The 12,113-nt window shown below is 48.7% G+C and overlaps 1 protein-coding gene across 1 annotated transcript in view; it reads left to right on the top strand.

Moving 5' to 3' along the window:
* Window positions 1-1,544: 1,544 nt before the first annotated feature.
* The window catches only part of LOC307205202 (uncharacterized protein), a 35,056-nt gene continuing 24,487 nt past the window's right edge, over window positions 1,545-12,113 (top strand). Inside the window, exons 1-9 of the mRNA XM_079957404.1 lie at window positions 1,545-1,664; window positions 4,449-4,547; window positions 5,901-6,061; window positions 7,764-7,888; window positions 8,216-8,345; window positions 8,506-8,654; window positions 9,606-9,787; window positions 11,420-11,716; window positions 11,837-11,938. Of these exons, the coding sequence (XP_079813530.1) occupies window positions 1,548-1,664; window positions 4,449-4,547; window positions 5,901-6,061; window positions 7,764-7,888; window positions 8,216-8,345; window positions 8,506-8,654; window positions 9,606-9,787; window positions 11,420-11,716; window positions 11,837-11,938 (1,362 nt within the window). The 5' untranslated portion in view covers window positions 1,545-1,547. The remainder of the gene's footprint in view (window positions 1,665-4,448; window positions 4,548-5,900; window positions 6,062-7,763; window positions 7,889-8,215; window positions 8,346-8,505; window positions 8,655-9,605; window positions 9,788-11,419; window positions 11,717-11,836; window positions 11,939-12,113) is intronic.

Here is a 12,113-nt window from a genome sequence, read left to right as displayed (position 1 = left end):
GTGCTTGCTCTGTTTCTTGATTGTAGAATTATAGGGTTGGAAAGGGACCCCCAGCGGCCATCTAGTCCAACCCCTTGCAATGCAGGGGGTCTTATCGCATACACGGAAGAAATCTCCAGTTCCTGTTTTCAAAAGCACTTCAGAATGACCCCATAAAGCATCAGCTGGGGAGTTGCCAAAGATGTCAAATTGTCCTTAAGCGAACCCATCGCTAGGCTTCACCTCGATCATAATGCTGCTGGATGCAATAACTTATGGAATATGCAGAAATGGTGAAACTTTTACCGGAAGAATAAGACATCGAGACCACAAACTTTCAATAAAAGAGTGGAAATGGTTTATTGAATATTCACAGATAAACAGATAAGAATGTTGGCAGGATGATTGCAATAACCTGCAGTTTTGTAAGAGTATATATTTAAAGTGGACGAACAAATGAGCAAATGAAGTTCATTTGGATATGCAGAAGGTATTAAGAATAAATTTAAGGAACCACAGAAAGGGGGAAGGAAGTCAAGTTTTGAAATGTTAAGATGATTGTAAAATTAGTGAAATGTATAAACCTGAAAAGCATAAATAAAATTAAAAGGAAAAAAGGGGGGGGGATAGTGCTGCTGTTACAGGGAACTTGCAGTGGGGGAATAAGGATTGGGTCCCTGTCATGTGGGCCCAAGAAATCTCCAACCTGCCCTAGGGAGGGAGTGAATACAATAGGCTGGAGAAGGAGGAGAGACCCATTTTGGCTGGCAGACCCAGTTGCTGGGTCTTAGTAAGATCTTCCAAATACCGTACTTTCTCGTGTATAAGACTAGGGTTTTTTACTTTAAAATTATGTGGAAAAACAGTGGGTCGTCTTATACATGGGGCAATCTCCCCCCTATTTTCTTAAATTGGGGTTCCTAAAAATAGGGGACGTCTTATACATGGGGGCATCTTTTTTTAAAAAAAAAAATTAAGAATTTCAACATAACAAATTATCAAAACATATCATCTTCATTATTTCCCCCCATTTTTTTCCTCCCCAAAAAAGACCCTCCCTTACCCCCAAGACTTCCCTCAGCTCCTTTCTCTGATTTTTCAACACATGTTATTCTCTGCATGTTGTAAAATTGTAAAGATCCTTAAATTATGTCTGTTATGTTAACAATCAATAAATTTGTGTCTGTTTATTCAAAATACATGGGGGCATCTTATGCATGGAAAAATACGGTAAATATTCGGAAGATTCTGCTTATGTAGAGCCTGGAATTTGCAGCGGGAAATTCTCTGCAGCGACTTCAGGTGCAACAGGCTGAGACCAAAACTGATGGGCAGCAGATAAGGCTGATGTCACCGGGCTGGGTGGGTGGGGAGGATGACGGCGGCGGCCAACGTGACTGGTCCTCGTGTCTCGATTTCACACCTGGGTGAGTTTTACCTTTTGCCCCATGGAGCTTTCTAGTCTTGGGCTGTGCATGTAATTAATGGTTGATCGAAACGGGCATGAAGGGCACAGGCGGGCAGTTAATTTTAACTCTGGTGTCATGGTTTCCGCCCAAGCCGCCCACATGGCAGCGAAGGAGCCTGAGACACACCTGCCCTTCCAGCCGGGCTCCCCTTCCTCCTTTCCTTCCCCTCCGAAAGCTGCTTTCTGGTGCAGAATGGAGGGCCGGTTCTCTGGGCTGGTGAGTAACACGGGCTTTGTTAAGAGGGTGGTTACGGGAGGAGAAATTAGCTCCCAGGTTGGTCTGCGAGAGCCCCCCCCCCCCCGGAAGACGAGCATTCCTTCTCAGGCTCTACTCAGTTGGGGGGACCAGATAGCTCATCTTCTCCAACCCAGCCCAGCCCAGCCTGCCTACGCCTCAGCATGAATCACGAGGCTGTGGGTCAGTTGCTACGGTCAAAGTCAGGGGGTCAGGATGCCCTCAACCTCATCCACCTCCCGCCCTGGTAGGGAGGTGTGCTGTCTCATCTGCAGGCCTGCCCTCCCCCCACATTATTTTGGTTTGGACCAGGCATAGGCAAAGTCCGGCCCTCCAGATGTTTGGGACTACAATTCCCATCATCCCTGACCACTGGTCCTGTTAGCTAGAGATGATGGGAATTGTAGTCCCAAACATCTGGAGGACCAGAGTTTGCCTGGTTTGGACCCAAGTGAGCTCTGGCTGGCAGTTCCTCAGGGCTTCCTTTTCTATTTCTAGAAGTTTCTATTAGTCCTGATATAAGATGGTGCTAGCCACATCTGTCCAAACTTCTCTCCTCCTCACACCCTCCCTGATCTTTGGCCTCATAATGTTAAAGCGTCAAACAAAAATGATCATTCCAAAACCAAAGATGAGCTCTCTTTTTCTCTGTGTGTGTGAGAGAAAGAGAGAAAGGCTAGCCAGCAATAAATCACACAGAGTCCATGAAGTTAACTCTTTATTAGCAGAAACCAGGCCATCTCAGAGGAGACAGGCATAATGAACACAACAATTCTTCACAGTAGGTCTTGTTGTCCCTATGAGGCAGTTGCAAATGCTGAAGACATCCGCCTTCCCATAGCTAAGTATCCTCCTCTCCTGGGTCCTTCCCAAGCAATCTGAGCTCCTCCCTCTTCATAACTCTTCTGGTCCTGGGAGATGGGTGGGGAGGGGAGCTTGTTGCAGCAGGAGGGGGAGACACCCTGGCTTCTTCACCAGCCTGACTCATCTCTACCTCTTGGCCTCCCTCCTCTCTTGCTTCTGCCTCCGATTCTGGACTTCTCTCTGCTACAGACTCTCCCTGCTCACTAAACCCTGTTAGCTCTTCAGCTTCCAACACCTCTTCCTCCCAGGCTTCTCCCTCTGACCACTCATCATCGTCCCACCACCAATCCCCAAGCTCTGAGCCTCCTTCCCTTGGTGGTTCCTCAGCTGGTACCTCCCACCATTCCTCTGTGTCCAGCAGGTCCATGTCTCTCTCTCTCTCTCTCTCTCTCTCTCTCTCTCTCTCTCTCTCTCTCTCTCTCTCTCTGTGTGTGTGTGTGTGTGTGTATGGATGCTGAAGCCTTGATATCTGCATTTAGACTCAGGGTTGCATCCAGCTAAGACCCATTGCAACAAGGATCCATTAACTTCAGTGGGACTATTTGAGAAGGACTAGTGTTGGACACAAGTCTCATTCAGTCTGAAGAGGGTGACGGCAGACTGAATTAGATTTCCTCTGCAGGTCATCATGTGACATCCCTACAGAGGATTCTGGGAGGAAGAAGCAAAGTCTGATTACCATTAAAATAAAATAATAATAATAAAATAAAAATTCATTGCTTCTTCATCCCAGAATCTGAGGTGCCCAGTGGTCCATTTTAGAGGGTGTTTGTTGTGTGTGTGTGAGGGGGGTGTTCTCCCATTGTCAGGCTTCACGGAATCCTATCCCTCCCACGGTGGCAGCAAAGAAGCAGGTTAAAAAAATAAGAGTTCTTACCAAGTAGTTTATTCGATAATCACAGTGAGAGACAAAGCAATGCGGACTCTCTCTAGATAATGGCATTGCTTCCAGTAAAGTCCCACCCCACCCCACACCTCTACTGTTCTACGTCACCCCTTCGTTGGCTAGTCTGAGCTTTCTGCCTTTGAGCTTTCTGTTCTCCTACCCTCAATGTCATGGCCTTCTTACCAATGGGTACTAGGAGTGCGGGGCACCCGGTCGCCGGGCTCTCAGGGGTGCCAGGCTGAGAGTCCGGGACCCAAGAGTTGAGTCTGGGGAAGAGCCCTCCCGTCGGTCAGAGTGCTGCACCGGGCTCTTCTGCTGTGGGTGGCTCTGCACCACGAGTTTGGGGGCGACCAAGCCAGCGAGACACTGAAGCGGCCGGCCAGCTCCACCCTCCTGCATTCCTGGGACTGGGCAACCTGCGGTGGGGGGCACCGGGCAGCTCTTTGCATCCCGGCTCCGCATATGCCTAAGACAGCCCTGCTCAATGCCCACCTAGTCTTGGAAGTGGGGGGTCAGGAATGCTTTCCAACGACACTGAGTCTGTCAGCGGCCTCTCCCCTGGTGCTTCTTCTTCCTGCTGTTCCTCTCCCGATATTTCCCAGCTTCTCCCCTCTGAACTATGCCCTTCTGCAAACCGCTGTTCTAAATCTATACTGTCCTCCTGTTCTCAGAAAGTTTCAGGAGAGGGGGGACGACGGCCCACACCGTTCCTCCTCAGTCCAGCCCCTGACACCCATGAACCAACACAACTGCCGTTGGTTTCTATATGCCAAAAATAAAAGAAATCTGCCATGCTACTCACATAGAAATCCAGCAAAAACGACTGGATAATCACTGAACATAATTTCATCCAACAGCAGGCCTGTGGTTTTCACAGGAAGGGTGTCCCAAATACCACCCCTTGACCTGCATCACCTCTGAGCACGGCCGCCTGAGATTTGAACCCATTTTCTATGGGCGCTTTGAGGAAGGGTATCTTTCCTCCAGGCTCTTGTGTCTTTTGTCTCCCACCGCAGATTCGGCACCGGAAGTTTTACCAAATGATCCTCGTGCTGGGGATTGGTGGCAACCTCCAGATTGGCTATCAGATTTCTGTGATCAACTATCCCTCCATGGTAAGCAGCCCCTTAAGTAGCTGCACCCAGTTGAGGGGGTGAGCAGGAGCAATGACTGACCAGACAGCCTGCCTCCTCTCCACCAAGCGATGCTCACCTTGGTTCCATTCCATAGCTGCCTCCTGCTCATTCCACGGTCCAGGAGGAAGCAGAAGGTGATGGAGGAACACCCTCTTTCCATAGGTTTAGCTGGTCAAACAGAATTGCTTTGCTGATGCCTCAGTCTGAGACTGGGGAGGAAGGGAACTGAATTGGATTTAAGATTAACACCCGCCCCCCTGGCTTATTCAGAAAGCTTTTAACCAGGGTAGCAGATGAGCTGCATCTTCAAAGCACATTTCCTGCCCAAAGAATCCCAGGAACTGTAGTTCATTAAGGGTGTTGGGAATTGTAGCTTTGTGAGAAGTAAATTATAGTTCCCATTATTCTTGGGCAGGGGGAGATGCTTTGAAGGCAGTACTCCCCCCCCCCCCGGACGGTACTCAAGAGTACGCAGTAGGGGCACCTCTCTTTTTTGTTAAAATGTGTGGCACTTACTGTAACAATTTCATGGTGATTACAGGAGCCTCTTTTTCTAGAAAAAAAGCACTGTTTGAAAGTACAGTGTGTATACCAGTTCTAGCTGGACTGAGCAGGAGCTGAGGTTTGCAGTAACTCTGAATTAGCTGGTGGTCGTTTGCTTTAATTGGAGAGCACTGAGAGTTCTAAAATACTCTCTTGACATTTTGAAAATTTGCAGTCTGTTTCTCTCAACAGTAGAACTTGAGACAGGAATACAGCGGTACCTTGGTTCTCGAACGGCTTGGCTCCCAAACAAATCAGCTCCTGACCGCTGCAAACCCGGAAGTAAGTTTCCGGTTTGTAAACATTTTTTGGAAGCCAAAGATCCGAAGCAGCTTCCGCTTGACTGTAGGAAGCTTCTGCAGCTAATCGGAAGCCGCGCCTTGGTTTTTGAACAATTTTGGGAGTCAAAGGGACTCCCGGAACAGATTAAGTTTGACACCCAAGGTACCACTGTACTCATTTAGGAATAATAAACAACTTGACCAATGCTCTTTTCCCAAACCATGAGATTATAATGTATGCATTTTCCAAGGCTGAAATTTCTGTTTCATCTCATTTGCTGCTGGTTTGCAATTGGAATTTATGACACTTTTGATATCTGAGCAGAGAAATAATCCCAAAATATCTTTTTGGGATGGGTAGGGAAGCAAACACTTTTAAAGGGTTAAGAAGTAATTCTGCATGATGATGATGAAGCATTAGCTGATGCCTCAACTCCCCCTTCCTTCCTTCCTTCCTTCCTTCCTTCCTTCCTTCCTTCCTTCCTTCCTTCCTTTCCTCCCTCCCTAGTATATCAAGAAATTCATGAATGAGACCTGGCTTGAGCGCTCTGGCTCCCCGCTGCCTGAAGGTGCCCTCTTGTTCCTGTGGTCATTCATTGTGTCTATCTATGGGGCAGGAGGATTCCTGGGCTGCCTCTGCAGTGCCTACCTGACTGTAAAATATGGCAAGTATGTAATAGTCCAAACGGGTTGCTGGGAAAGAACTCTCTGAACTTTGGTACACATCCATCCTGCCCTCTGGCTCTGTGTTAAAACCTAGCTGCTGAGATATTCCCTGTTTGAGTTTTCTTACAGCTGAATTTAGGGAAGGGTGTGTGAGATCCTGGTGCATGAGAAATCCTGCTTCTCTTGGGACAGCTGTTATTTCTAGTGCCTCCTCTAGCACTCTGCAGTCCAAGGCAGCCAGAGCCAGAATCAGTGCTGTCCCTACCCAGGAGTCAAATGCTGCAAAACAACGGCAAGGGAGGTGCTGGAAAAGGACAGAGTTATTCCTTCTCTCTCGGCAACCCCCTAAGCTATGGCTACCAGATTTTTTTCAATGAATTCGGGGACACTTCTTTTTTTTTAAGCTGAGTAGCAAGAAGGAGTCAGTAGTGGGGATGGTGAGGCAAAAGATCCTGGCCCCTAGCACACATGCATATTGTATAAAGGTGCAAAGCCCTTCTTTTGCACCCTGTGAAACATAAATGCACAGAGGTTTTAAAAAAAACTGGGCAACGGCAGATCAGTCTAAACAAAGGGGGAAGACGGCAGGAGATCTGTACCACTGGATGTCCCCAGTTCCCCTTCGGAAATGGCGGCAGCAGCAGCAGTCAGCAGCCCGGAGCCAGCCTGGTAGCGCAGTTGGCTCTGGCTGGCTTCAGGAGCTGCTCACCGCTCGCTGCCCGCTGCCGTGGCGCCCCCCATTTTTCCTCGCTGGAAGTTCCGGCAAGGAAAAATGGCAGGCGCCGTGGCAGCGGGCAGCTCCTGAAGCCAGCCAGAGCTGACGATGCCAGGTTTCCCGGGGACAGATTTGCAAATCTGGGGACATTCCGGGGACGGACTTTGTCCAGGGACAGATTTGCAAATCCAGGAACTGTCCCCGGGAACCGGGGACATCTGGCAACCCTGCCCTAAGCTTGCTTGCTGTCCTTGGCTGCAGTGGAAGATGCTGCCTTCCCATGGCCAGTGCACACAGAAGCTTCTGCCTTTGGAAATGATGGTGGGTGTTATGTACTGAGTTGAATAGGATCCAAACTGCAGCAGTCTGATTGGTCCTAGAACAATAGGATTCAGAATGCAGCAGTCTGATTGGTCCTAGAACAATAGGATTCAGAATGCAGCAGTCTGATTGGTCCTAGAAAAATAGGATCCAAAAGGCAGCAGTCTGATTGGTCCTAGAACAATAGGATCCAAACTGCAGCAGTCTGATTGGTCCTAGAACAATAGGATTCAGAATGCAGCAGTCTGATTGGTCCTAGAACAATGCAGCAGTATGATTGGTTGGCAGGAACCACCCAATCATGCTCCAGATAGAAGTGAATCCACAACCTGATTGGCTTACAGATTGGCTTATTGTGTAAATAATGTATATAAAGCAGATACTTTGAGGGGACTTTCATTCATTCCTCCTCACCACCAGGAGCTGAATAAAGAGCATGAAATCACTTTGCGACTCTGAGTATATTTCAGGGGGGCACCTTGCCTTGGCCTCAGGCAGCAAAATGTCCTGGGCTGGCCCTGGCAGGAAGGCTGCTCTCCACTGGCTTAGGAAGTTCCGAACAAATTGGGGCTTTTCAGAGGTTCTGTAGCAGGCCAGATGTGAGTGATGTCCCTCCCGCTCTCCGCGTCTCCTCTGCCCCCCCCCCCATTTCTGTGCCCTCGGATGCAGGAAGAGGACCATGCTGGGGACTGACCTGCTCATCCTCGCGACGGCTCTGCTCGTGGCCTTCAGCAAGAGAGCCAAGTCCTTCGAGATGATCCTGATTGGACGCTTCCTTTTTGGCGTGAGCGCCGGTAAGGTCTTGGGGCATCAGCGCGGTAGCCTTGTGAGGACTCCAGAGCCCAGGCATTGCCGTCAGCTGGCAAAGGGGCAGCTCCCCACTGAAACCTCCCAACTCCCCTCTCCGTTTGAAGGGAGCAAGGGGCTTGCGCCACATTTGGCAATGTGCAGGGGCCGTTGGACAACCATTCTGGGGCGGATGGGTGGGTGGATTTGGTAAGGGATTGGGTTCATACGTCTGTGGTCTCTTTGGTTCAGCTCACGGTCACATCAGCCCTTTTTCTCGGGGTGCTTCTCTCCATTTTGACTCTGTCTTGCCCTTCTCTCCTCCCATGCCCCAGGCTTTTGCTTGACCATCCACCCCCAATATGCCGGAGAAGTTTCGCCCAAGAAGCTCAGAGGCTTTGCAAATGCCACGTCCGCCTTCTTTTGGTCTTTGGGGAAATCCTTGGGCCAAATCCTGGGGCTCAGGTACTTGCACCTCCCGGGGTAGATAGAAGGCTCCCTTTCTCTGGCTGGCCCACGGTACCAGCTCTCTGACCGCCACCTCCTGAGCATGGACCAAGCTGAGCGGACCTGTGCTCTGATTCCACGTGAAGCCTCACCTGATCCTCCTTCTCCTCCTCTGCAGGGAGTGCCTGGGCACAGAATCCTCCTGGCCTTCGCTCCTGGCCTTCATTGGGGCCACAGCCTTCCTCCAGCTGCTAACTCTGCCCTTCTTCCCCGAATCTCCTCCGTACCTCTTGATCCAGAAGGGAAACGAAGGCGCCTGCGTGAAGGGTGAGGCCTCCAAGGACTGCCCTGGGGAGAAAGGGGGAGAGACAACAGGAAGGGGGGGACAGACTAGGCAGCATTTTGGCCAACGCTTCGTCTCTCACATACACATTTTCCAGGGAAAAAAGTGGGGTTCTTGAGGTGGAAGGGGCGGTTTAAAACCTCCTTGGGCCTGCCAGTTCTTCACGACAACCCTCACCCCATATGTAAAGTATTATTGTTAGAAGTGGCATTGGAATTGCTTAATTTTACCTTGGACCGCCCTAGCCTACAGGATCTAGACATCCACATAGGTCCCGATGCCAGGACCCTCCTGTCAGCATCTACACAATCCCCCTCCACTTGCCAAGGTCTGCTGCAATTGCCACCTCCTTTGGTTCCGAGGGCTGTGGCTTTCATGCTCTTTATTCAGCTCATAGTGGTGAGGAGGAATGGAAGTTCCCCCAGAATGTCTGCTTTATATACATTATTTACACAATGGGCCCCACGTGATTGGCTAATTCCGGGATTCACCTGTAGGCCAATCAGGTTGCAGATTCACTTCCACCTGGAGTTGAATTGGGTGGCTCCTGGTGACCAATCAGACTGCTGCATTCTGGATTCTGAATCCTGAATTCTGCATTCTGAATCCTATTGTTCTAGGACCAATCAGACTGCTGTATTCTGAATCCTATTGTTCTAGGACCAATCAGACTGCTACATTCTGGATCCTATTGTTCTAGGACCAATCAGACTGCTGCATTCTGAATCCTATTGTTCTAGGACCAATCAGACTGCTACATTCTGGATCCTATTGTTCTAGGACCAATCAGACTGCTGCATTCTGAATCCTATTGTTCTAGGACCAATCAGACTGCTGCATTTTGGATCCTATTCAACTCAGTACATAACACCTTCCTCCTGGATTTGTCAGTAAGTCTGGCTCCTTCCTCTTCTCCCCCCCCCCCCCCCCTGCAGCCATGCACCAGCTCTGGGGCCAAGAAGATCACCAGCAGGAGCTCAGTGACCTGAAGCAGGAAGCGGAAAACAGCACCAAAGTCCTGAGTGCGAGAGAGCTGCTCAGAGACCAGTCCCTTCGCCGGCAGCTGCACATCCTCGTGGCGGTCGTCGTCACCCTCCAGCTCTGCGGCATCAACGCAGTTGAGTTCTAAAGGCTCCCCTTGGCTGCAACAATGAACTTTGGATTTGGAGGGACTCAGCTACATTGGCAAAGAAAAAGCGCTTTACGCGCGTTGTTTGTGCATTCTAACACGGTGACACCAGGTGGCGCTGTGGAGTTCCATTTGTGCTAACCCGATTTCTCATGCAAAGTTTGCAACGGCGTTTAACTGAAACGCTTCTTTGATGTGTCTAGATCCAGGCTTGGCTCAGGCTTCTCCCAGACAGAAAACAAGCACAGCTGAGAAAGAGAAGATGTAGACTAGATCACCCAACTGACAGGGCTGGGAGGAAGAAGAGGATAATGGGTGATAGAAGCAATGGGTTTACACTGCAGATTGGCAGACTGAGGTTTAGCATCAGAAACGCTTCTGAATGCTAATGATCTCCAGGAATGGGAAGGAGCCTTGATGGGTTGGGGAGGCTGCCAAGTATAGCTGAAGGCAGCAGCTGGAGGACAGGGCCTCTCTTTCCAAGACCGTCTCTCTTACCAGTGTTTTGACACGTGAGGCTTAGCAATCTTCTCTGCTAATATTTTACTTGGGTGCCTGATCAGTGGCAATACAGGAGACAGGCTCGCAAACAGGAATTCTAGCCTGGATAGGGTTCACATTTCCATGGGGTGCCAGCTGGAGGCAGGTGTGAAGGTTCAGGTGTGAAAGTGCTCCGAGCTGGCTGCCCTGAAGACTCACCTGGGTGGGGGGGGGGCACCTGCAACCTTAGCCCAAGGCAGCCAAAGCACAGGAAATCTGTATCTGAACACAGAAAACTCTCCCTTGATGACAGGCTCCTTCGCCCATTTGCTTTGGTTGCCTTAATCTTAATGCCAGCTGTTGTGAGACCAAGTTGGCAAGTGTGCAATGCCCCCCCCCCAGGGTTGCCCTGGAGGTGGGAGCAGCCAACAAGAGCCCCTTTTGACATCTTTTTCCTTTCTCCTCCTGTGATGAGGCTGCATTTTAATATTTTAATATTTTTTATTAAAGTTTTGAAAGTTACAAAAAAAGAAAAAAAATTAAACATAACAAAACCATACAATACAATACAAAGACAAAAATACTACATATACATAACAAAAACAATTGAAAAAAAACCACATCCAATACTTTCAATGTTATTAACTTTCTTTTACTTGTTTCAGCGACCTCCTCACACCTCCCTTTTTTTGTATTCCACTTCGATTAATTGTTTCAGCAAATCCTTTCCATCTTCCTCAATTCCTATCATTTAACTTGACAAATTCTAACATTATTTTTTCCTTTAATCCCTTTACAATCTATTGTACTTAATTCTTTATAACATTTCTGCTAAAGCCATGTAACTTCATTCCAACATCTTTCTAACATTCCTTAATTTTACAATATTTCTGTAGATAATCTTTAAATTTCTTCCAATCTTCTTCCACCATCTCTTCTCCCTGGTCTCGGATTCTGCCAGTCATTTCCGCCAATAATGTTTCAATATTTTAATGTTGTATTTTAATCTTGTTTTTAAGTTGGATTCATTCAACTTGTTTTTATTATTGCTTGTTAGCCGCCATGAGCCCGGCCTTGGCTGGGGAGGACGGGGTATAAATAAAAATTATTATTATTATTATTTCCTTCCTTTCTCCACAGGTCTATTTCTACACTTTCGAAGTCTTCCGCACGGCCGGTTTTGCAGAGGACCTCCTCCCTTACGTCTCGCTGGGCGTGGGCTTCTGTGAGCTCCTCTCCTCCTTCCTCTGTGTAAGACCCTTTCCCTTTTTTTCTGCCATTTTCCACCGAGGCGCAAGAGTGTGGAGCTCCTTTCCTCCTTCCCCATTGGTGTACCGCCTGGTACCGTCTCTTCACTCCAGCCATAGGCTGCTGCAGATGCACCTCTTTGCTCCAGCCTTTTGGAAATGGAAGAACCATTTTCTTGTCTCTTCCCTGGTGTGTATTTAGAGGGGTTATCATTTCAATTGAACTATGTTTTCATAGGCTGTATGGTGAAGACAGAGTAAGAATTGCAATAAATAATGATGGTGATAATTACTCTTCCCCCTTCTTCAGATTCTGACAATTGAGAGATTTGGACGACGGACCCTCCTGTGGCAGGGCTGTGGCATGATGGCGCTTGTCCTTTTTCTCCTCACAGTTACTCTCTCAGTACAGGTAAGAGCCAAGGACATATACTGCCTCGGGCACTAGGTTAAGTCAACCGGCGGGCCTGATTAGGCATGTCCAAAATGGATTTTGGGCATGCCTGGTTTAACAGATACCTGCCAGACTGTATTCAAAAAGAGAGGTACAAGCCCCTAAAGTCCAAAGACAATTGGAAAGCTTTTCC

Source organism: Podarcis cretensis (genome assembly GCF_951804945.1).
Source record: "Podarcis cretensis genome assembly, chromosome: 16".
Taxonomy (NCBI): domain Eukaryota; kingdom Metazoa; phylum Chordata; class Lepidosauria; order Squamata; family Lacertidae; genus Podarcis; species Podarcis cretensis.
Note: the sequence above shows the minus strand (reverse complement) of the source record. Positions and strands in the feature narration are given on the sequence as shown.